We start from the raw sequence: 22116 nt of genomic DNA, 5'->3' as shown, positions 1-22116 counted from the left end.
GACACTGCCACTGCTCTGGGGACACTGCCACCACCCTGGGGACATGGACACAGGGTCACTGCCACCAGCCCAGCCAGGGGACACTGCAGGGACACCCTGGGGGCTGGCCAGGGAGCCACAGCACCTCAGGGCCACTCCAGGAAGCCACCTCCACTTTGGGCCACCTTGCTGCCCTTTTCCCGGCCTTGGGGCCACCCCAGGAGGTGACAAGGGAGCCAAGACCCCTCAGAGCCACCCCAGGAAGCCACACCTGCGCGGTGCCACCCACCTTGGGTGCCAGGGGACACTGTGCGCGGTGCCAGGCCTGCGCCCCGCAGTGTCCCCAGGCCAGCAGCGTCCCCGCGGCGTAGCCCAGGCGGTGCCGGGGGCCAGCGCAGGCCAGCAGGGGCGAGTAGAGCGCCGGGAAATAGAGCAGGGCCAGAACCTTCCAGAACTCTGCACAGCGACAGCGCAGCGTCAGCAGGGACACTGATGGCACCGGGGACGGGGGGACATGCCAGCCTGGGACACCCTGGGACACTGCCCTGGGACGCTGGCACCACTCCAGGGACACTGGCACCGCCCTGGGACACGGCCACCACCCAGGGGACACTGCCACTGCCCCAGGGACACAGGGTCACTGCCACCAGCCCAGCCAGCCCTTCCCAGGGATGGGGATTTGGGGATTCTGAGCCCTTCCCAGAGTGGGGATTTGGGAATTCTGAGCCCTTCCCAGGGATGGGGATTTGGGAATTCGGAGCCTTTGGTTGGGGTGGGGATTTGGGAATTGTGAGCCCTTCCCAGGTGGGGATTTGGGAATTCTTCCCTGGCACTGAAGAGCCCTTTCCAGGTGGGGATTTTGGGAATTCTGAGCCCTTCCCAGAGTGGGGATTTTGGGAATTCCGAGCCCTTTGTGGGGTGAGGATTTGGGAACTCTGACCCCTTTCCAGGTGGGGATTTGGGAACTCTGAGCGCTTCCCAGGTGGGGATTTTGGGTCCTCCAGGGGTGCCATCTTGGAATTCAGAGCCCTTCCCAGGTGGGGATTTGGGATCTCCGAGCGCTCCCTGGCTGGGCTGAGGGCGCTCCGTGTCTCACCGCGGGCCGTGGGTGTCCCCGTGGGTGTCCCCGAGGGCGGCAGCAGCGGCAGCGGGTGCGGGTCCAGCAGCAGCCGGCAGAGCTCGGAGCAGAGCAGCGCCAGCACCGCCGCGGCCACGGCGCGGTGCCCGTCCTGCTCCAGCAGATTCCCGGGGCTGCAACGGTCGGGAATGCCCGGGGAGGGACTGCGGGAATTCTGAGCCCTTCCCAGGGAGGGATCTGGGGAATTCCGGGTCCTCCCCAAGGATGGGATTTCAGATCTCCGAGGTCTTTCCAGGGTGGGGATTTTTTAATTCTGAGCACTTTCCAGGGAGGGATTTTGGGAATTCCCGCTCCTTCCCAGGGAGGGACTGTGGGATTTCTGAGCCCTTCCCAGGGAGGGGATTTGGGAATTCCGAGTTGTTTCTGAGGACGGGTTTTGGGAATTCTGGGTCCTCTCCAAGGATTGGATTTTCAGATTTCTGAGGTCTCCCCAGGGAGGGATTTTGGGAATTCCCACTCCTTTCCATGGAGGGCATTTTGGGAATTCTGAGCTCTCTGCAGGAATGGGATTTTGAGAATTCCCACTCCTTCCCAGGGAGGGGACTTTGGGAATTCCGAGCCCTTTGCAGGGATGGGATTTGGGAATTCTGAGTTGTTTCCAGGGAGGGGACTTGGGAATTCCTAGTGCTTTCCAAGGAAGGATCAGCAGGGTTTGGGAATTACGAGTCCTTTCCATGGAGGGGATTTTGGGAATTCTGAACTATTTCCAGGGTGGGATCAGCAGGATTTTGGGAATTCCAGGTCTTTTTCAGGGAGGGATTTAGGAATTCCCAGCCCTTTGCAGCAAGGGGATTTTGGGAATTCTGAGCCCTTTCTAGGGAGGAGATTTTGGGAATTCTGAGCCCTTTCTAGGGAGGGATCAGCAGGATTTTGGGAATTCCATACCTGAGCAATCCCGGGACGCCGTTCCAGCAGCTCAGGTGGAGCCGGCGGCGCTTGACCAGGAAGGACAAGGCCACAATCACGGCCAGCTGGAACGGGATGGAAATCCATGGAAAAGGGTCCTGGAGTGCTGGGAACCCCATGGAGATCCCATAAATCCATGGAAAAGGTCCTGGGAATGATGGGAGTGATGGGAACCCCATGGAAACCCTATAAATCTATGGAAAAGAGACCTGGGAATGATGGGAATGATGGGATCCTCATGGAGACCTCATGAATCCATGGAAAAGGGTTCTGGGAATGATGGGAATCCCATGGAGACCCCATAAATCCATGGAAAGGGGGTCCTGGGAATGACGGGAATCCCATGGAGGCGGGAAAGAGACCTGGGAATGGTGGGAATGATGGGAATCCCATAAATCTACCAAAAAGGGGCCCTGGGAGTGGTGGGATCCTCATGAAAACCCTATAAATCCATGAGAAAGAGACCTGGGAATGATGGGAATCCCATGGAAATCCCATAAACCCATGGAAAGGGGTTCCGGGAATGATTTGGGAGGAGCTTTGGAGTTCTTGTCCCACAGGGAAGCGAACTCCCACAAATCCAGGAATTCCGGGATGGTTTAGGCGGGAAAATCCATCCAAGATGAATGGGAATGGAACGTGGGGATGTGGGATTTGGGTTTCCCCGGGAATTTTGGGGCGGGGATGGGGATTTTGGGGTGGATACTCACGGAAATGGGAGCCATGATGGTGTGGTACATGTGGGGGGAGATTGTGGGGTGGCATTCCGGGATGGCGTCGGGAAAAAGGCTGGAAAAATGGAAAAATCCTGGATTTGGGTGGGTTTAATCCTAAAAGGGCTGGGAAAATGGGAAAAATCCCAGATTTGGGTGGATTTAAACCTAAAGGGCCGGAAAAATGATGGAAAAATGGGAGAAATCCTGGATTTTGGTGGGTTTAACCCTAAAGGGTTGGAAAAAATGATGGGAAATGGGAAAATCCCAGATTTGGGTGGGATTAACCCTAAAAGGGCTGGGAAGCCTGGGAAAAACAGGAAAAATCCCATATTTGGGTTTAGCCCTAAAAAGGCCAAGAAAATGATGGAAAAATGGGATAATCACAGATTTGGGTGGGATTAATCCTAAAAGGGTTGGGAAAATGGGAAAAATCCCAGATTTTGATGGGAATAAATCTGGGAATGACAGGGACAGCCCCAAAAATTCCAGGGCCAAAAATCCAGGAATAAATCCGGGAATGACCAAAAATTCCAGGATTTTTAGAGGGTCCAAAACTCAGGGAATGGACACTTAGGGACATTTTGGGAATATTTTGGGGGACATTTTGGGGACACTCTAGGAATATTTTGGGGATATTTTGGGCCATTTGGGGGACATTTTGCGGACATTTTAGGGATATTCTGGAGACATTTTGGGGCCACTTTTGGGGACATTTTTGGGGACATTTTGGGAATATTTTTGGGACATTTTGGGGGTGTTTTGGGGACTTTTGGGGGGACATTTTAGGGACAGTTTTGGGGATATTTTGGGGCTATTTTGGGGAATTTTTGGGGATATTTTGGGGGCCACTTTTAGTGAAATATTGGGGACATTTTAGGGACATTTTTGGGGCCACTTTTAGGGAAGTATTTGGAACATTTTGGGGACACTTTGGAGACATTTTGGGGACATTATTGGGGACACTTTTGGGGACATTCTGGGGACATTTTAGGGCCACTCACTCATCGTGGGGTGCAGACTCCGTGGATTCGTAGATGTACCAGTCGGATCCCAAATCCTCATCCAGGAAAATTCCCGGCTCCAGGGGGGAATCCCGAAATCCCACGGAGCCGTTGGGGGCCATGGCTGCCCCTTCCCCCTGGGACCCCTGCAGCTGAAAAAGCGGGAAAAACCCCGGGAAAAATGCTGGAAAAGTGGGAAAAACCCCAGGAAGGTGGGAAAAATAATGGGAAAGTGGGAAAAAAGCTGGGGAAAGAGGGGAAAATATGGGGAAAAGAGGGAAAAACTCCGGGAAATGGGAAAATGATGAGAAAAGCGGGAAAAACACCAGGAAAAGTGGGAAAAATGGGGCAAAGTGGGATAGGGACTGGAGAAGTGAGAAAAACGCTGGGAAAAGCGGGATGAGGGCTGGAAAAGTGGGAAAGAGGTGGAGAAAATTCCGAGAAAAGTGGGAAAAAAGCCGGGAAAAGCGGCTCCGATCCCAATTCCCAGCTGATCCTCGCTGTTCCCGCAGCCGGGGCGGGGCCGCTCCCGAGGCTCTGGAGCCGATCCCGCCTTTGTTTGGGTTTTCTTGGGAATTCTCGGAGATGGAAAAGCGGCGCGAAGGTCGCGGGGGGGAGGGGCAGCGGCGCTGTCCCCAAAGTGCCCGGGAACCGTCCCCAGCGCCACGCCGGGAATTCCGGACCCGTTTGGCGCCGGGAAAACCCCAAAAAGTCCCCAAATGCCACCCGAGGGGCCTGGGGACACCCCGGGAGCAGCGCGGGAATGTCCCTCCCCAGTGTCCCCAGGGGACAGCGGGAGCAGCGCCAGGGTCACCCTGGGATTTGGGGACGCGGCTCGGGGATGTCCCCAGGGCCGCCAGGGGACAGCGGGGGCTGGCTCTGCTCCAGCGCTGCAATTCCCTCAGGATCGGGATGGAAAATTTGGGATTTGTGCCTCCCTTCCCAAAAATCCGCCGGGAATCAGAGCCCGCCCCCTCCACGGTCCCTGTCAGGGTGATCCCAAATCCCAGTTTGGGATCCTAGCAATCCCAAATCCCATCCCAAACTCCATTCCCAAACTCCAAACCCCATCCCAAGGCCCATTCTCAAACCAATCCTAAATCCCAATTTGGGATCCCACAAATCCCAAATCCCAGTTTGGGATTGCAGCAATGCCAGATCCCCTCCCAAATCCCATCCTGGGTTTGGGAGCTGGGAATGGGCTTTGGGAATTGGGAATGGGCTGTGGGATTTGGGAATGGCATTTGGGTTTGGGAATGGGCTTTGGGAATCGGGAATGGGGTGTGGGATTTGGAAATGGGCTTTGGGATTTGGGATTTGGGATTGGGATTTGGGAGTTCCCGATTTTTTTCAGCCTCATTCTCGATTTTCCCACACAGGGAAAGGCTCATTCCTGATTTCCAGGCAGGCTCATTCCTGATTTTTAGGGAAGGCCTCATTCCCGATTTTCTGGAAGGGCTCATTCCAAAATTTCCCTGATTTTGCGCCTCTGGCGCGCCCCGGGAATTGTCCCCCCCATAGAATTGGATCCCTCAGCTCCTTCCTGATGCCAAAACCCCCAAAAAAAGAGGCGGGAACGCCAAGATCCCAGCGGGATCCGCATTCCCGGCCGGGCCCTTCCCAGCTCCCGCGTTTTCCTTGGAATCCGATCCCGCCGCTCCTCCCGCGACCTTGGAGCGCTCCATGAAACTCCCGCCCATCCCCCACCCCCGGCTCCCGGGAACTTCGGGATCCGGGATAAAACCGGGAATGGGATCCTGGAGGGAATTCCCAGAACAAAACCGGGAAGGGGAAAAGAGGATCCAGGAGGGAATTCCCAGATGCCGGAATGAAAGTGGGAGTGGGAAAAGGGGATCCAGAATAAAACCAGGAATGGGAGAGGGGTCCAGGAGGGAATTCCCAGATTCTGGAATAAAACCGGGAAGGGGAAAAGGATCCAGGAGGGAATTCCCAATTCCTGGAACTAAACCAGGAAGGGAAAAAGGGGATCCAGAATAAAACAGGAAAAGGAAAGGGGATCTGGAGGGAATTCCCAGATCCCAAAATAAAACTGGGAATGGGATCCAGGAAGGAATTCCCAGAATAAAATTGGGAATGGAAAATTGATCCTTGAGGGAACTCCTGGAATAAAACTGGGAAGGGGAAAGGGGATCCAGGAGGGAATTCCCTGATCCCAATCCAGTTTTTAATCAAAATGATCCAAATTTCATTCCAGGGTTTTCCAGGGAATTCTTGGGCTGGGGGGGTTAGGGGGGTTGGATCATCAGGATTGCTCTTAATTCCCAATCCTGATCCCTGCAAATCCCAGAAGTGGATTTAGGATCAGACCCCACCACCCCAGCACCCCCCAGGAGACCCCAAACTCGCGGATCCGGCCCCAAAACGATCCCAAAATCGCTGTGGGAACAAAGGGACGGAGCTCCCGAACCCTCGGAAGCCTCTCCCAGTTGGTTTTATTTTTTGGGAAAAGCCTCTGGAAAAGCAGCCCCAGAGCTCTCCAAACCCCACAGACATCCCAGAGACTGCACAGAGATTCCGGGACCGTCCCAAGGGACTGAGGAGCTTTTTCCCAATCCCATTCCTGACCCCATTCCCAGCTCCGTTCCCAATTCTGTTCCCAACCCCCCCATTCCCAATCCCACCCCAAAATCCCCCGTGTTCCCCCATTCTCAAAATCCCGGGAGCTGCCCCAGGTCTTCCCAACTCCATTCCCAACCTCATTCCCAATCCTATTCCTGAGCCCATTCCCATTCCCATTCCCAACCCCATTCCCAATCCCATTTCCATTCCCAACCCCATTCCTGTTCTCCTTGATCCCATCCCAAAATTCCCCCAAAATCCCCACAGTTCCCCCATTCCCAGAATCCTGGGAGCTGCTCCAGCTCTTCCCAGTCTCATTCCCGACCCCATTCCCAGTTCTCCCCCAATCCCATGCCAAAATTCCCCCAAAATCCCCACAGTTCCCCCATTCCTAGAGCCCCGGGAGCTGCTCCAGCTTTTCCCAACCCCATTCCCGACCCCATTCCCGTTTTCCTTGATCCCATGCCAAAATTCCCCCAAAATCCCCCATGTTCCCCCATTCCCAAAATCCCGGGAGCTGCCCCAGGTCTTCCCAACCCCATTCCCAACCTCATCCCCAATCCTATTCCCAACCCTATTCCTGAGCCCATTCCCAGTCCCATCCTCCCATTTTCCCCCAATCCCATCCCCAAATTCCCCCCAAATCCCTGCAGTTCCCCCATTCCCAGAATCCCAAATCCTGATCCTGGGTGAAATCCCTGCTTGGGGGTGGAATTTTTGGGGGATTTTTGGGAATTCCCACACCCCCCGGGCAGGATTTGGGTCCTCTGAGGATGAAATCCCTGCCAGGGGGAAGAATTTGGGATTTTTTTCGGATTTCTGTGATCCTGGAATGGCAGAGACCCCAGGCAAAGGGAAACCGGGGGTGAAATTCCTGCCGGGGGATGGGATTTGGGATTTTCTGGGGGATTTTCCAGTTCCTGGAATGCCAGAACCCCCCGGGAAGAGAAAACCGGGATGAAAGCGCTGCTGGGGAGCGGAATTTGGGATTTTTTGGGATTTTCCTCATCCTGGGATTCTGCAGCCCCCGGGAAAAAGGAAACCGGGGGTTAAACCCCTGCAGGGGGGCCAGAATTTGGGATTTTTGGGAATTCCCGCATCCCCAGGGTGGGATTTGGGTCCTCTGGGGGTTAAATCCCTGCTCGGGGCGGGGGGGGGGGGTGGGGTGGGTCAGAATTTGGGAATTTTTTGGGATTTTTGGCAATTCCAGCACACCCCCCCCCCCCCCCCCCCCCCCGGGCAGGATTTGATCCCGAAATTCCCACCCTGGAATTCTCAGCCGAGGCGGGAGAGGAAGCAACCCCAACGCCACGAAAAGGGGGAGAGGAAAAGAGGGAAAAACCCCAAATCCGGGTTTACCTTCTCCTTCTCCCCTCGCTCCCTCCTTCCGGAGAGCCGGGCTTTGCTAAGCTCGGTCTAAAGGCCGGCCCGGCCCGGCCATGCAGCTCGGGACGCTCCGGAGGCTCCGGGAACTGCGGGAACTTTGGGATTTTGGGAAAACTTTGGGATCTTTATGCCCTCCATGGAGCCTTGGCCGGGGGCCACGCGCGGGGCTTTAGGGATTTAAACCCGGCCCAGCGGGGCTTGGGGCCGAGCTCTGAGGGGCGGAGGCGGCTCCGAGCCTTTCCCGGGATTTGGGAGTTGCTGGGATGGACGGGGAATGTCGGGAATGGGATGGGAGCTTTGGGATGAGGAGCGGCGGGAGCGGAGCGCGATCCTTTCCCCAAATCCCAGAAATTCCCTGGGGTTTTTCGGGAGTTCGGGGCTGAACCCCCCTGGGATGGAGGGGGAACACAGGGGCTGGGGTGATCCCACAGGGATTGGGGTGGGAACATCCCTCGTTCCTACCGGGATCAAATCCAGGGGAGGCTGATCCCGATCCTTCCCCCTAAATCCCGAGGTTTTATTGGGGTTTCTTGGGAATTTGGGGCCCAACCCCCGTGGGATGGAGGGGGAACACAGGGGCTGGGATGATCCCACAGGGATTGGGGTGGACAGAACTGAACCTGATTCTTTCGCCAGATCCCGAGGGTTTTTTTGGGATCTGTTGGGAATTTTGGGGAAACCCTCCTTGGGATAGAGGGGGAAGGGCAGGGGGAGCTGATCCTGATCCTTTTCCCCCAAAATCCCGAGGTTTTATTGGGGTTTTCTGGGAATTTGGGGCCAAACCTCCTTGGGATGGAGGGGGAAGGGCAGGGGAATCTGAGCTCGATCCTTTCCCCTAAATCCCAAAATCCCAAGGTTTTATTAGGATTTCTTGGGAATTTAGGGGCCAAACATCCTTGGGGTGGAGGGGGAGCACAGGGATTGGGATGATCCCACAGGGATTGGGATGATCCTACAGGGGTTGGGATGGGAACCTCCCTCATTCTTGGTGGGACGAAATCCAGGGAAAGCTGTCCCCGAATCCCATGGTTTTCTTAGGATTTTTTGGGAATTCGGGGATCCTTCCCCCAAATTCCCCAAACCCTACAGCTGTTTTTGGGATTTGGCCTCTCCTGGCACATCTGGGAAGGGAATTTGGGGAAAAACATCCCTGGGATGGAGGGGGGAATGCAGGGATTGTGATGATCCCATAGGGATTGGGATGAGCCCACAAAGATCAGGATGATCCCACAAGGATAGGGATGATCCCACAGGGATTGGGATGAGCCCTCAAAGACCAGGATGATCCCACAGGGATCGGGATGAGCCCACAAGGATCAGGATGCACAAAGCCAAGCCCGATCCTTTCCCCAAATCCCAAATCTTGCCATTTTCTTGGGATTTCTTGGGATTTCGGGAACACCAAACCCTGGGATCATCCCCAGGGATCCCACAGAGAACGTGGGAAAGGGACGGAAAAGATTTTGGGATGCCAGAGGGCGGGAGCAGCCCCAAACCCATCCTCCATCCCACAAATCCCGGAGCTCGGGGAAAAACCTCGGGAATGCGGACAAATCCCCACGTGATGCCAAATCCCGGCACAATTCATCCGGGCGGAAAATCCCGTTGAATTTTTAGCCCGAGCCTCGTGACCCCGAGGGATCTTTGGGATTTGTTTTGCTTTTCCCACTTTTCCCAGGGTGGTTTTTAAAGGGAAAACACCACTGGAGGATCCCAAAGGAGATTCCTGGGAAATGGGCGGAATTCCGAGTCCTCAGGGGTTTTCCTTAATCCCAAATGAAAATATTTCTGGGGAAATCCATCCCGATTCCTGCTGGGATCACCAAACCCCTCCAGATATCCTGGAAATGTTGGAACTCCAGGAATTCCAGGAGTTTGGGTTTTTTCCTGGGAAAGGGCCTCAGATTTGGGGCTGTCAGGACGTTGAGGGTGGCCCTGGAAAAGCAGGAATGGGAAAAGCTGGAAAAGCATCCCGGATTATCCAGGGACACGTCCAGGGATGGGAATTCCAGGGAATTCCCTCAGGAACTTCCAGCGATGGGGAATTCCCATTTTTCCAGTTTTATCCCAAAGTGCTGGACAAGGATCCAGGGAATTCCAGCATCATCCATCTCACCCTCATCCCAATTCCATGGGATCCTCATCCCAATTTTTGCCTCGTCCTCATCCCAATTCCAAGGAATTTTCATCCCAATTTCCGTGGGATCCTCATCCCAATTCCATGGAATTCTCATCCCAATTTCCATGGGATCCTCATCCCAAATTCTGCTTTATCCCAATTCCCACCTCATCCTCATCCTGAAGGACCAGGACATCCCAAGAGGCTTCCAGGGAGGTGTGGGATTTATTTGGGAATTCCAGCCCAGGGATTTTGGGGCTGGGGTTTTGGGGGCCAAGAATTGGGGCTGGAATTTTGAGGTCAGGAATTTTGGGGTCAGAAACTTTGGGGCTGGGATTTTGGGGCCGGAATTTTGGTGCCGGGATTTTGGGGCTGGAATTCTGGCTCCTTGCAGGTGCCTGGGAATCCCCAAAAAATTCCAAAACTTCCCCTCCCCGGGGCCTCTGGCGCCATTTGATCCCAACCCTTTTTCCCCCGGGATAATCCTGTTGTTTCAGGCCTGGAATGTGGGATTTTCATGGAATGTGGAGCTGTCTGGGACAGGAGCCACCTGTGGGCCTGGCTTGCCTTTCATCCCAAAAAATGTGGGAACTTCATCCCAAAAAAATGTGGGAACAGGCTCTGCAGGAGGCTCCAGCAATTCCTGAGAAACTCCGGAATTCCCAGGGATGGGATGGGATGGGATGGGGTGGATCAGGGATGGATCCTGAATCCAGACATGGCTGATCCAGAATTTGGGAATCTCTCCCTGAATTCCCAGGATCTGGAATTTGGGAATCTCTCCCCTAATACAGATGTGGCTGATCCAGAATTTCCAGAGTCTTTCCCTGAATTCCCAGGATCTGGCTGATCCAGCATTTGGGAATCTCTCCCCAAATCCAGGCAGGGTTTGGGGGATCCAGAATTTGGGAATTCTCATTTGCAGCCTCAGGAATTCTGGCGGCTCCAAAGTCCCGGAGCCTCTAAATCCCAGGAATTCTGAATTCCGGTGCCACATCTGTTGGTTCTGCGCTCCCGGCGGGAATTCCGCTCCTGCTGATGGATGGGAAAGGCCTCGGCACCGGGATAATGATTTCCCCTCATTTCTCCAGAGCCTTTGGATGATGAATTCCCAGGAATTGGAGCCTTTGGATAACAAATTCCCAGGAATTGGAGCCTTTGGATAACAAATTCCCAGGCACGCAGCAGCTGCTGCCACAGATCCAGGATTATCCCATGGATCATTCCCAGTGGCAGGGAGGGAAAAAGAGGGGAAAAAAGGGGGAAAGGAGGGAAAAGGAGGAGGGAAAAAAGAGGGAATAAAAAGGGAAAATGGAAGGGGAAATGAAGGGAAAATGGGGGGGGGGAATAAAGAGGAAAAAAGGTGGGGAAACAGGAGCGGGGAAAGAGGGGAAAAGAAAGGGAAAAGGAAGGAAAAAAGATGGGGGGAAAAACAGGGGAAAAAGAGGGAGAAAAGACGGAAAATGGCAGGAAAAAAGTGGGAAAAGGAGGGGGGAATGGGGGAAAGAAGGAAAATGGAGTGGAAAAGAGGAGAAAAGGAAGGAAAGAGGAGAGAAAAAAATGGAAAATGGTGGGAAAAGGAGGGGAAAAGGAGGGGAAAAGGAGGGGAAAAGGAGGGGAAAATTTGGGAAAAAGAAGGGAAAAAAGAAGGGGAAAAGAGAAGGAAGATGAGGGGGAAAAATTGTGGATTTGGGATTAGTGGAGCTTGCAGTGGTTGGAAAATGGGATCAAAGCCGCTCCCAGCTCTGTTCATGTCAGGGTTTGCCCTTCTGGATTTTCCATGGAAAAATTCCAACTCCTGGAGATTCCAGGGGTTTGGAAAATGGGACCTTCCTGGGACAAAAATCCCAGGGAAAAAGAGGAAAAAAATTCCCCGGGAGCAGGATGGGAATGGGATGGCACAAAACAGGAATCCACTTTTTTTTTTCCCCTAAAAACGAGGGGGGAAAGCATCCTTGGATGGAAAAGCTGGAAAATCTCCAGGTTTTCCATTGGCTTGCCTGGAAAAGCTCAAATTCCCAGGTTTAATTCCCACAATTTTCCGGCATCACAGCCCTGGAAGTGTCACGGGAGCAAAGGAAAAGTGGGACAGGAGGGGGAGGGAATGGGAGAATTCTGGGAAGAGAATTCTGGGTGGGAACAGCGGCAAATTCCATTATGGAACAGGTGGATTGGGAATCAACCTCGGAACTGGGAAGGAAAATGAATTTGGAGATTTGGAATCCTGAGGCCATTCCTGATGGATCTCCAGGGAAATTCTGGGAGTTGGGATGGGATAGAAGGAGGAGGGAACTGCTGGAAAAATGCTGGAATTGTTAACGAGCTCTGCTCCGGGGGGAAATTCCCTAAAAATCATAAGGATGAGACAAATAAATGGAATTTATCCAGCTCAGCCTGGATCCAAGGAAAAATCCTGGCTGGATCCAGGGAAAAATCCTGGCTGGATCCAGGGAAAATCCAGCCTGGATGCAAGGGAAAATCTGAGGGAAAATCCCGGCTAGATCCAAGTGATAATCCTGGCTGGATCCAAGTAAAAATCCCAGCTGGATCCAAGGAAAAATCTCAGCAGGATGCAAAGAAAATGCAGCCTAGATCCAAGGAAAAATCCTGGCTGGATCCAAGGGAAAATCCAGCCTGGATCCAAGGAAAAATCCCAGCTGGATCCCAGGAAAAATCCTGAATTTCCGTCCTTGGATGTTTGTGCTGTTGGGCCAGTCCTGGCTGTGCTGAGGGCGTTTTCCAAGGATTTTTGGAATTTTCCAGCAGATCCAGAACATTCCAGTGTTCTCCCATCCCACCCCCAGCAGCTCTGAGGAATCTGAAATGGGAAACCTCAGAGACGATGGGAAAAGCATCCATGGAAAAGAGATGGATCCGGTTGGATTTTCCCTTTTCCCAGGACACAGCTGGATCCAGGAGTGGCATTTTTCCCATCCAGATGCTGTTCCCGATTTTCTGCCCCTGGAGCCAGGCCGGGATCTGTTCCTGGAATTAACAGGGGCAAAAATGAGAATTCCAGGATCTGATCCAGTTAATGGAGATGGGAATGGAGATGGGATCGGGAATGGGGCAGATCCAGGGGTGTGGGATGGGATGGGATGGGATGGGGAATGGGATGGGATGGGGAATGGGATGGGGCAGATCCATAGGGATGGGATGGAGAAGATCCATAGGGATGGGGCAGATCCATAGGGATTGGGCAGATCCATAGGGATGGGATGGGATGGGATGGGATGGGAACAGATCCATAGGGATGGGATAGGGCAGATCCATAGGGATGGGGCTGTCACAGGACTTGCTGGAACGTCCCAAGGATCCATTGGAATTCAGTATCCCAGGCTCTGGGATATCCTTACAATTCTTTGGGATGTCCTGGCCATATTCCAGGGTATCCTGACCCAATCCCAGGACATCCTGACCGTAATTTGGGATGCCCTGGACATATTCCTGGATATCCTGGACAAATCCTGGGATATCCTGACCCATTTTTGGGATGCCCTCGCCATATTCCAGGATTTCCCGGCCCAAGCCCGGGATGCTCCAGCCCTTCCTCCTCCCATCCCATGCCGCCTGTTTAAATCCGTTATTCCCGTTATTCCGCTCCGGGCGTTTAGCGCCATGAACGGAGCCTGGGGAGCCATCAGGCAGGAAAAGCATTCCCAGCCTCTCCATCTTCCTCCGGAATTTATGGAGTCTCGGGAGTGGGATAAAGCTGCCACGTTCCCAACAGCCGCTCGTAAATCACCGGCAGCAGGGAGGGCGCGGAGCAGTGGCTGCTCCCGGATCGCTCCTGGATTCATCCCAAATCACTCCTGGATTTATCCCAAATTGCTCCTGGATTCATCCCAAATCGCTCCTGGATTTATCCAGGATTGCTCCTGGATTTATCTGGATTCTCTCCCAGATTTATCCTGGATTGTTCCTGGATTTATCCTGGATCACTCTTGGATTTATCCCAAATTGCTCCTGGATCATTCCCAGATTTATGCAGAATCACTCCCGGATTTATCCCTGGTAGTTCCCAGATTTATCCCAGATCGCTCCTGGATTTATCCTGGATCGCTCCCAGATTTATCCAGGTCGGGGGGTCCCCTCCAAAGGGTCCTGGGATTGTTCAGGGACCGGCAGCTCCTCCTGGAGCTTCCCAGATGGAATTGGAGCTGGGGGGGGAATGCTGATCCCAAAAATTCCAGGAGAACCCAAAAAGCAGTGGGGAAAACACAGCCAGGAGTGGGCAGGGAGCCATTCCCAGATATCTCAGAGCCATTCCTGGATATCCCAGGGTCATTCCCAGATATCCCAGGTCCATTCCCAAATATCTCAGAGCCATTCCTGGATATCCCAGGATTATTCCCTCATATCCCAGAGATGTGAGGCTGCCATTTCCAGATATCCCAGCAATTCCAGGCTGCCATTCCTGGATATCCCAGCAATTCCAGGCTGCCATTCCTGGATATCCTAGAGCCATTCCTGGATATTCCAGCAATTCCAGGCTGCTATTCCCAGATATCCCAGGGATGTGGAGCTGCCATTCCTGTATATCCAAGGAATTTTGGGCTGCTATTCCCAGATATCCCAGAGCCATTTCCAGATATCCCAGGAATTCCAGGCTTCCATTCCCAGATATCCCCAGATTTTCAGGCTGCCATTCTCAGATATCCCAGCGATTCCGGACTGCCATTCCTGGATATCCCAGATGTGTGGGGCTGCCATTCCTGGACATCCAAGGAATTTTGGGCTGCCGTTCCCAGATGTCCCAGGAATTCCAGGCTGCCATTCCCGGATATCCCAGCAATTCCGGGCTGCCATTCCCAGCCGGCAGCGATTCCTTCCCGCAGCTCCGCTGGGGACCGGGAAGTGTTGATGGAAAAACAAATTATTCCGGCTGCAGGCGCCGCTAATCAACGCGCGCCGTGAATAATTAATGACCCTCGTTAATGAGGTGCTCAGGGCGGCCGGGAGTGAAGGCTCTGGGAATGCTCGGCGGGATCCAGGGATGCTCCGAACAATCCCGGATTTTGGAGCCGCCGCCTCGGGGACACCGGGAATGTCTTTTCCCTCCCCACCCCCACCAGGAACGAGCTGAGCTCAGCTGAGACCTGGAGCAGTCTGGGATATTTGGGAAGTGTCCATGGATATGGGATCGGAGCAGTCTGGGATATTTGGGAAGTGTCCATGGATATGGGATCAGAGCCAGAGCAGTCTGGGATATTTGGGAAGTGCCCATGGAATGGGATCAGAGCCAGAGCAGTCTGGGATATTTGGGAAGTGCCCATGGAATGGGATTGGAGCAGTCTGGGATATTTGGGAAGTGTCCATGGATATGGGATCGGAGCAGTCTGGGATATTTGGGAAGTGCCCATGGAACTGGATTGGATCAGTTTGGGATATTTGGGAAGTGTCCATGGATATGGGATCAGAGCCATGTGGGATATTTGGGAAGTGTGCATGGAATGGGATCAGCTCTGGATTCCGTTCCCACCGAAATCCTTCCAGGATTTTTGGGATCAGAGCACGCAGGGACAGGGGGGATCCAGGCAGAGCAGCTCGGGTCTGATTCCTGTCCGGAATTCCGGCTCCCTGAGCAGAGAATCCCTCGGGATGGATTGGGACCATCCCGCTCGGGGAAGCTTTGGCTCCCTCGGTGTCACCTTCTGTCACAGCGCCTGTCCCCAGCGAGGAAAATCCCGGGAAAGAATCCCGGGAAAAGCGCTGATTCCCGCCTTTCTCCGGCTGCTGCCGGGCAGATTCCCGGATTTCCACCCCCGGGGGCTCCGGAGCTTTGGGCTCGCGATTCCAAAGGCTGGCAGGTCACGGAAGGGAACCACGGAAGGGAACAGCCGCCCCTGCGGCACTCGGGGACACGGGGGGGACACGGGGGGGACACGGGACGGGTTCAGGACAAAGCCACCCCTGCAGTGTGGGGAGGGACACGGGAGTGACACAGGAGTGACATGGGAGGGGTGGGGGACAGAGCCACCCCTGGAGTGCTGGGAGGACACGGGGGGGACACGGGAGGGACACGGAGGGGACACGAGGGGGACACAGATCTGGGGTTCAGGACAGAGCCACCCCAGGGAGTGACACCGAAGTGACACGGAAGGGACACGGGAGAGACACAAGAGGGATATGGGAATGACACGGGAGGGACGTGGGAATGACATGGAAGGGACATGGGAGTGACACGGACCTGGGGTTCAGGACAGAGCCACCCCTGGGAGGGACACCGAAGTGACACAGGAGGGACACAGGAGGGACACGAGAGGGACACGGGCCCGGGTTCAGGACAAAGCCACCCTGCGGTGCCGGAGGTGGCACCAAGTGACAGCGAGCGGCTCGGGGTGACAGCGGGTGTCCCCGTGCGTGTCCCCGTGCGTGTCCCCGCGGGTGACAGCCGGGGTCGGGCCGGGGCCGCGGCTCGGGCGGGATTTGCGGGCGCGGCTCTGAGGAGCCCGCGGGGCCGCAGCGGGGCTGGGGCCGCACGCACCGAGCGGCGATCCCGGCTTTATCCACGGATTCCAGATTTTTATCCATGAATCCCGGTTATTTATCCCTGAATTACCGCTTTTCATCCGGGAATTCCAGGGTTTTATCCCCCCAGTTCCAGGTTACATCCCTGAGTTTCAGCTTTATAACGCCCCAATTCCAGCTTTTTATACCCAAATTCCAGCTTTTTATCCCTGAATTCCAACCTTTTATCTGGGAATTCCGGGGTTATATCTCCGAATCCCAGCTTTGTATACCCCAATCCCAGCTTTGTATCCAGGAATTCCAGCTTTTCATCCCTGAATCCCAGTTTTTCTATCCCCAATCCCGGTTTTTATCCAGGAATCCCAGTTTTTCAAGGCCCCAGTCCCGTTATTTCCAGGCCGAGTTCCCGTTGTTAACCCGTGCCGTGCCGGGCGGCGCTGCCGTGCCAGACGCGCTGTCTCGCACCCGCCGGGCCGTGAGCAGAGCGGGGGGGCGCGGCAGCTGCCGGCAATTAACGAGTTCATTAATTAATGCCGGTGGCTCCGCTCCCAGTCCCTGTCCCCAGGGGGCCGGGGAGGGGACAGGAGGTGGCCCAGGGGTGGTGGCAGTGGCCCCATCCCCCTGAAGGGCTCTGATCCCAGTCCCTGTCCCCATGGATGGCTGGGAGAGGACAGGAGGTGGCCCAGGGGTGGTGGCAGTCACCAGATCCCAATCCCTGTCCCCATGGATGGCTGGGAGGGGACAGGAGGTGGTGGCACTCAGAGGGACACTGGGTGGCATGCTGGGCTGGGCTGGGGATGCTGCCATGTCCTCCCAGAGAGGGTGGCACCGCGGTGACATTGTCACATCCATCGGGGTCACAGGGCTCAGGGAGAGGCCACAGTGACCAGGACATGCTGGGGACACTGTCCCTGGCCTGGTCCCCAAGCCACACTCCTGGGGGCCATGGAGGTGTCCCAGAGACACTGTGCCCACTCTGTCCCCTCCCTGCAGGCTGTCACCATCAAACGGGACAAATCTGGGACAAGGGGGAATGTTGGGGACACTGTCCCCATTCTGTCCCCTCCCTGCAGACTGTCACCGTTAACCAGGGGACAAGTTTGGGATGTCGGGAGGTGTTGGGGACACTGTCCTTGATTTGTCCCCTCCCTCCAGACCCTCACCATCAAGGAGGGGACAAGTTTGGGACATGGGGATGTGCTGGGGACACTGTCCCTCACTTGGTCTTGCTCTTGGGGACACTCTTGGGGATGTCTTGGGGGCCGTGCAGGTGTCCCCATTCTGTCCCCTCCCTGCAGGCTGTCACCGCTAACCAGGGGACAAATTTGGGATGAGGGGAAATGTTGGGGACACTGTGCTCGATTTGTCCCTTCCCTCCAGGCCATCACCATTAACCAGGGGACAAGTTTGGGATGTGACAATCTGTTGAGGACATTGTCCCCAAATTGTCCCCTCCCTGCCAGCTGTCGCCACTAACCAGGGGACAGACACAAGGGACGGGGAGGAATTCCAGAATTCCCAGTGTTGGAAATGCAAAACGGAGCCCAAGGATCCACAGGGCCGAGAGATGAAAGTGGTTGGAAATAAAATAAAATAAAATAAAATAAAATAAAATAAAATAAAATAAAATAAAATAAAATAAAATAAAATAAAATAAAATAAAATAAAATAAACTTGATAAAAAGGGCTTGATAAATAAAAAAGGGCTTGATAAATAAAAGGGGGTTGATAAATAAGATAAAAAAGGGTTGACAAATAAAAGAGGGATTGATAAATGGAAGGGGATTTGATAAATAAAATAAAAGAGGGGGTGATAAATAAAAGGAGATGATGAATTCAATAAAAGGGGTTGATAAATTAAAGAAAAGTGGAGTTGATAAATCAATAAAAGTGCTTGATAAATTAAATAAAAGGAGTTGATAAATTAAATAAAAGGAGTTGATAAATTAAATAAAAGGGGCTGATAAATTCAATAAAAGGGGATGGTAAATTAAATAAAAGGGCCAATAAATAAAATAAAGTAAAAAAAAAAAAAGTCAAATAAAATAAAATAAAAAAATAAAATAAAATAAAATAAAGTAAAATAAAATAAAATAAAATAAAACAAAATAACATAACTCAGCTGAGGAGGGGCTGCAGCGGGAGCAGCTCGTGCATTATGCAGGAGCCGGGGGAGCCAATTAATGGTGAGGGCTTCGATCTCCGGTCCCAGCACCGGCCTGGGGCTGCTTTCCATGGAAAAATGGGAAAAGCTGCTCCATTTCCATGGAAAAGTGGGAAATCCAGCTTCTTTTCCATGGAAAACCAGGGCAAAACAGCTCCTTTTTCATGGATAAATGGGGAAAGCAACTAATTTTCCATGGAAAAATGAGGTCAGGGCCTTCTTTTCCATGGAAAAATGGGGAAGCAAATCCTTTTCCATAGAAAAGTGGGAAAAGCAGGTCCCTTTCCATGGAAAAAATGGAGGGATGGATGGAAAAGGGGGAAAACAGCTCCTATTCCATGGAAAAATGAGGAAGGCAGCTCCTTTTCCACGGAAAAGTAGGAAAAGCAGGAAAAGAAGCACTTTTTCCATGGAAAATGGGGAAAGTAGTTACCTTTCCATAGAAAGGGGAAAATAGCTCCTATTCCACAGAAAAATGGGAAAAGCAATTCCTTTTCCACAGAGAAACAAGGTCAGGACATTCTTTTCCATAGAAAAGTTGGGAAAGCAGCTCCAGGATCAACACCTGCCCTCAGGATTGCGTTTTGCAGGGCATCTTCCTGATCAGGATTTTCCTTTTCCCAGGGACACGGGGTCGGGAAAAGGTGGGAATGTCATGGATGGATGGATGGAGGGATGGATGGATGGATGGATGGATGGATGATGGATGGATGGAGGGATGGATGGATGGATGGATGGATGGATGATGGATGGATGATGGATGGATGGATGGATGGAGGGATGGATGATGGATGGATGGATGGAGGGATGGATGGATGGATGATGGATGGATGATGGATGGATGATGGATGGATGGATGGATGATGGATGGATGGATGGATGGATGGATGATGGATGGATGGATGGATGATGGATGGATGGATGGATGATGGATGATGGATGGATGAATGGATGGATGGATGGATGGATGATGGATGGATGGATGGATGATGGATCCATGAATGGATGGATGATGGATGATGGATGGATGGATCCATGAATGGATGGATGGATGATGGATGGATGATGGATGGATGATGGATCCATGAATGGATGGATGATGGATGGATGGATCCATGGATGGCTGTGGGATACCTGGAGCAGTTCTGGCCGCTGGATTTTTCCCAGAATCCACCACTCCATGCCCTCAGTGCCCCCTCATTCCCGGGCCGTGCTCCAGCCCTGGCACCATTCCCGTCCCTGCCCCGATCCTGCCGGGTCTCTCCGGCCATTCCAGCCTCCGTATCCTGAGCCGTGGGATCGTTGCCACTCCATCACCGCGTTGCCATGGCAACTGGGTGTTTTTTCGGGATGAGGACAGGAGAGGGGCCTGTCTGTCACCGTAGCAAGGGAGTCAGGAGCTCTGGGAGCACACTCCAGGGAAAAACGGGATTTTATGGAAGTGGCAGCCACAGATCCCCCCCAAAATGTTCCCATCCCAAAAGGATGCGATCCCAGAGTCACAGGGAATTCCAGGGATTCAGGGAGGGAAAGGGAGCCTGGCAAAGCGGTGGGAGATCCCTGAGAGGATGGGACATGGAATGGGGATTTTCCTTTTGGGATACTCCAGGGTCCTGGAAGCGCCTCGGCCCTGCTCCTCACCCCTGGATATCCCAAACATCTCCCATTCCTGCCCCCAGGGGTTCCTAGGCCTTCCCAAATCCCCCATTCCTGCTTCCAGGGACACCTGTGTCCCACAAATCCCCCATTCCCACCTCCAGGGCCTTGAGGGGTTCCTGCGCCTTCCCAAATCCCCCATTCCCATTTCCAGGGGTTCCAGGACATTCCCAAATCCCCCATTCCCAACCCCCCACTCCCATTTCCAGGGGGTTTGGAGCCCCTCCCTCCCCCTCTCCCAAGGACTCAGGGATGACCTTGGAGTGGGACCCAGGCCCCAGTTAAGGTAATTAGCGCAATTAGAGGCTCGGGGCCCTCCCCGGCTCCTTTCAGCGCCCACAAAGCTCCTCAAGGCCGCGGCACCGCGCAGCTGCTCCGGGGGCGGGGCCACCCTGTCCCCTGTCCCCAACTGCCCCCAACTGCCCTGTCCCCATGGCTGCCCTGTCCCCCTGTACCCAACTGCCCTGTCCCCATGGCTGCCGTGTCCCCCTGTCCCCATGGTCCTCTGTCCGCAACTGCCCTGTCCCCGAGCTCCAGGGGAATGGAATAAAATAAAACATAGAATGTAAAGTGTAACGTAGAAAACAGAAAACGTAATAGACTACAAAATAAAATACAAAATATAAAACATTAAAAATCAAGTAAAAATAAAATCAAGTAAAATAACATATAATATATATAAAATATAGAATATAAAATATAAAATGCAATAGAATACAACAAAATGAAATAAAATGAAATAAAGTAAAATATAAAATATAAAATAAAACACAACTCAGGGCTCCCCAGTGCCTCCTGAGCTGTGCCCCCACCCTCAGCTTCCCGCTGGGATGAGGATGGAGCAGTGCAGGGCTGGAATATCAGGAGCACTGGGAAAAGTGGGATAAGGGCCCAGGAAATGGATCTGCCTGCAGGGATAATAGATCAGGATGGGATAAATCCTTATCTTTTATCTCTTATCACTCCTTATCAGCCCTTATCATGTTTTATAATCCCTTACCATCAGCTATCATCTCTTATAATCCCTTATCACCCCTTATCAACCCTTATCATCCTTTATCACCCCTTATCATTACTTATCTTCCCTTATCATGCCTTATAACCGTTATCATTTCTTATCATCCCTTATCACCCATTATAAAATGTCATCATCCCTTAGAATCTCCTATCACTCCTTATCGTCCCTTATTGTCCCTTATCATTCCATAATGATAATGACGGAGAATCCATCCTGGAACATCCCCCACGGGAATGGGATGGAGAATCCATCCTGGAACATCCCCCACGGGAATGGGATGGAGAATCCATCCTGGAACATCCCCATGGGAATGGGATGGAGAATCCATCCTGGAACATCCCCACGGGAATGGGATGGAGAATCCATCCTGGAACATCCCCATAGGAATGGGATGGAGAATCCATCCTGGAACATCCCCATGGGAATGGGATGGAGAATCCATCCTGGAACATCCCCATGGGAATGGGATGGAGAATCCATCCTGGAACATCCCCATGGGAATGGGATGGAGAATCCATCCTGGAACATCAATGGGAATGGGATGGAGAATCCGTCCTGGAACATCCCCATAGGAATGGGATGGAGAATCCATCCTGGAACATCCCCATGGGAATGGGATGGAGAATTCATCCCAGAGAATCCCAGGAAAAAACTCAGAATTTTCCCATTCCTCAGATCCTAAATCCAGAGCATCCCCATTCCTTGAACCCTAAATCCACAATGCTACCATCCTGTGGATCCTAAATCCTGGGAATTCCCATTCCTCAGACCCTAAATCCAGAACATTCATTGACCCTAAATCCAGAGTGTTCCCATTCCTTGTACCCTAAATCCAGAGATTCCTTGGACCCTAAATCCAGAGCATTCCCATTCCTTGACCCTAAATCCAGAGCATCCCATTCCAGGCCTGTGTCCCTATGGATGTCCCCACCCCATTGGTGACAACGCTTGGGGCTCCCCCAGTGGTTTTGGGGTTCCCAGG

At 53.1% G+C, this 22116-nt stretch overlaps 1 protein-coding gene across 2 annotated transcripts in view; it reads right to left on the bottom strand.

Moving 5' to 3' along the window:
- The window catches only part of STRA6 (signaling receptor and transporter of retinol STRA6), a 37688-nt gene that overhangs the window by 11448 nt on the left and 4124 nt on the right, over positions 1-22116 (bottom strand). The window contains exons 1-6 of one of the 2 annotated variants that reach the window (XM_071441878.1): positions 7680-9260; positions 3741-3892; positions 2734-2812; positions 2003-2088; positions 1076-1230; positions 269-435 (exon numbers count right to left, since the gene is read on the bottom strand). In XM_071441878.1, coding sequence (XP_071297979.1) covers positions 269-435; positions 1076-1230; positions 2003-2088; positions 2734-2812; positions 3741-3862 — 609 coding nt within the window. In that variant the 5' untranslated portion in view covers positions 3863-3892; positions 7680-9260. Of the gene's footprint in view, positions 1-268; positions 436-1075; positions 1231-2002; positions 2089-2733; positions 2813-3740; positions 3893-7679; positions 9261-22116 lie in introns of those variants that run through there. The other variant, XM_071441879.1, reaches the window with a different exon arrangement.

The sequence above is a fragment of the Agelaius tricolor genome, unplaced genomic scaffold (genome assembly GCF_023055355.1).
Source record: "Agelaius tricolor isolate 1412-34295 unplaced genomic scaffold, bAgeTri1.0.p SCAF_16, whole genome shotgun sequence".
NCBI classification, from domain to species: domain Eukaryota; kingdom Metazoa; phylum Chordata; class Aves; order Passeriformes; family Icteridae; genus Agelaius; species Agelaius tricolor.
Note: the sequence above shows the minus strand (reverse complement) of the source record. Positions and strands in the feature narration are given on the sequence as shown.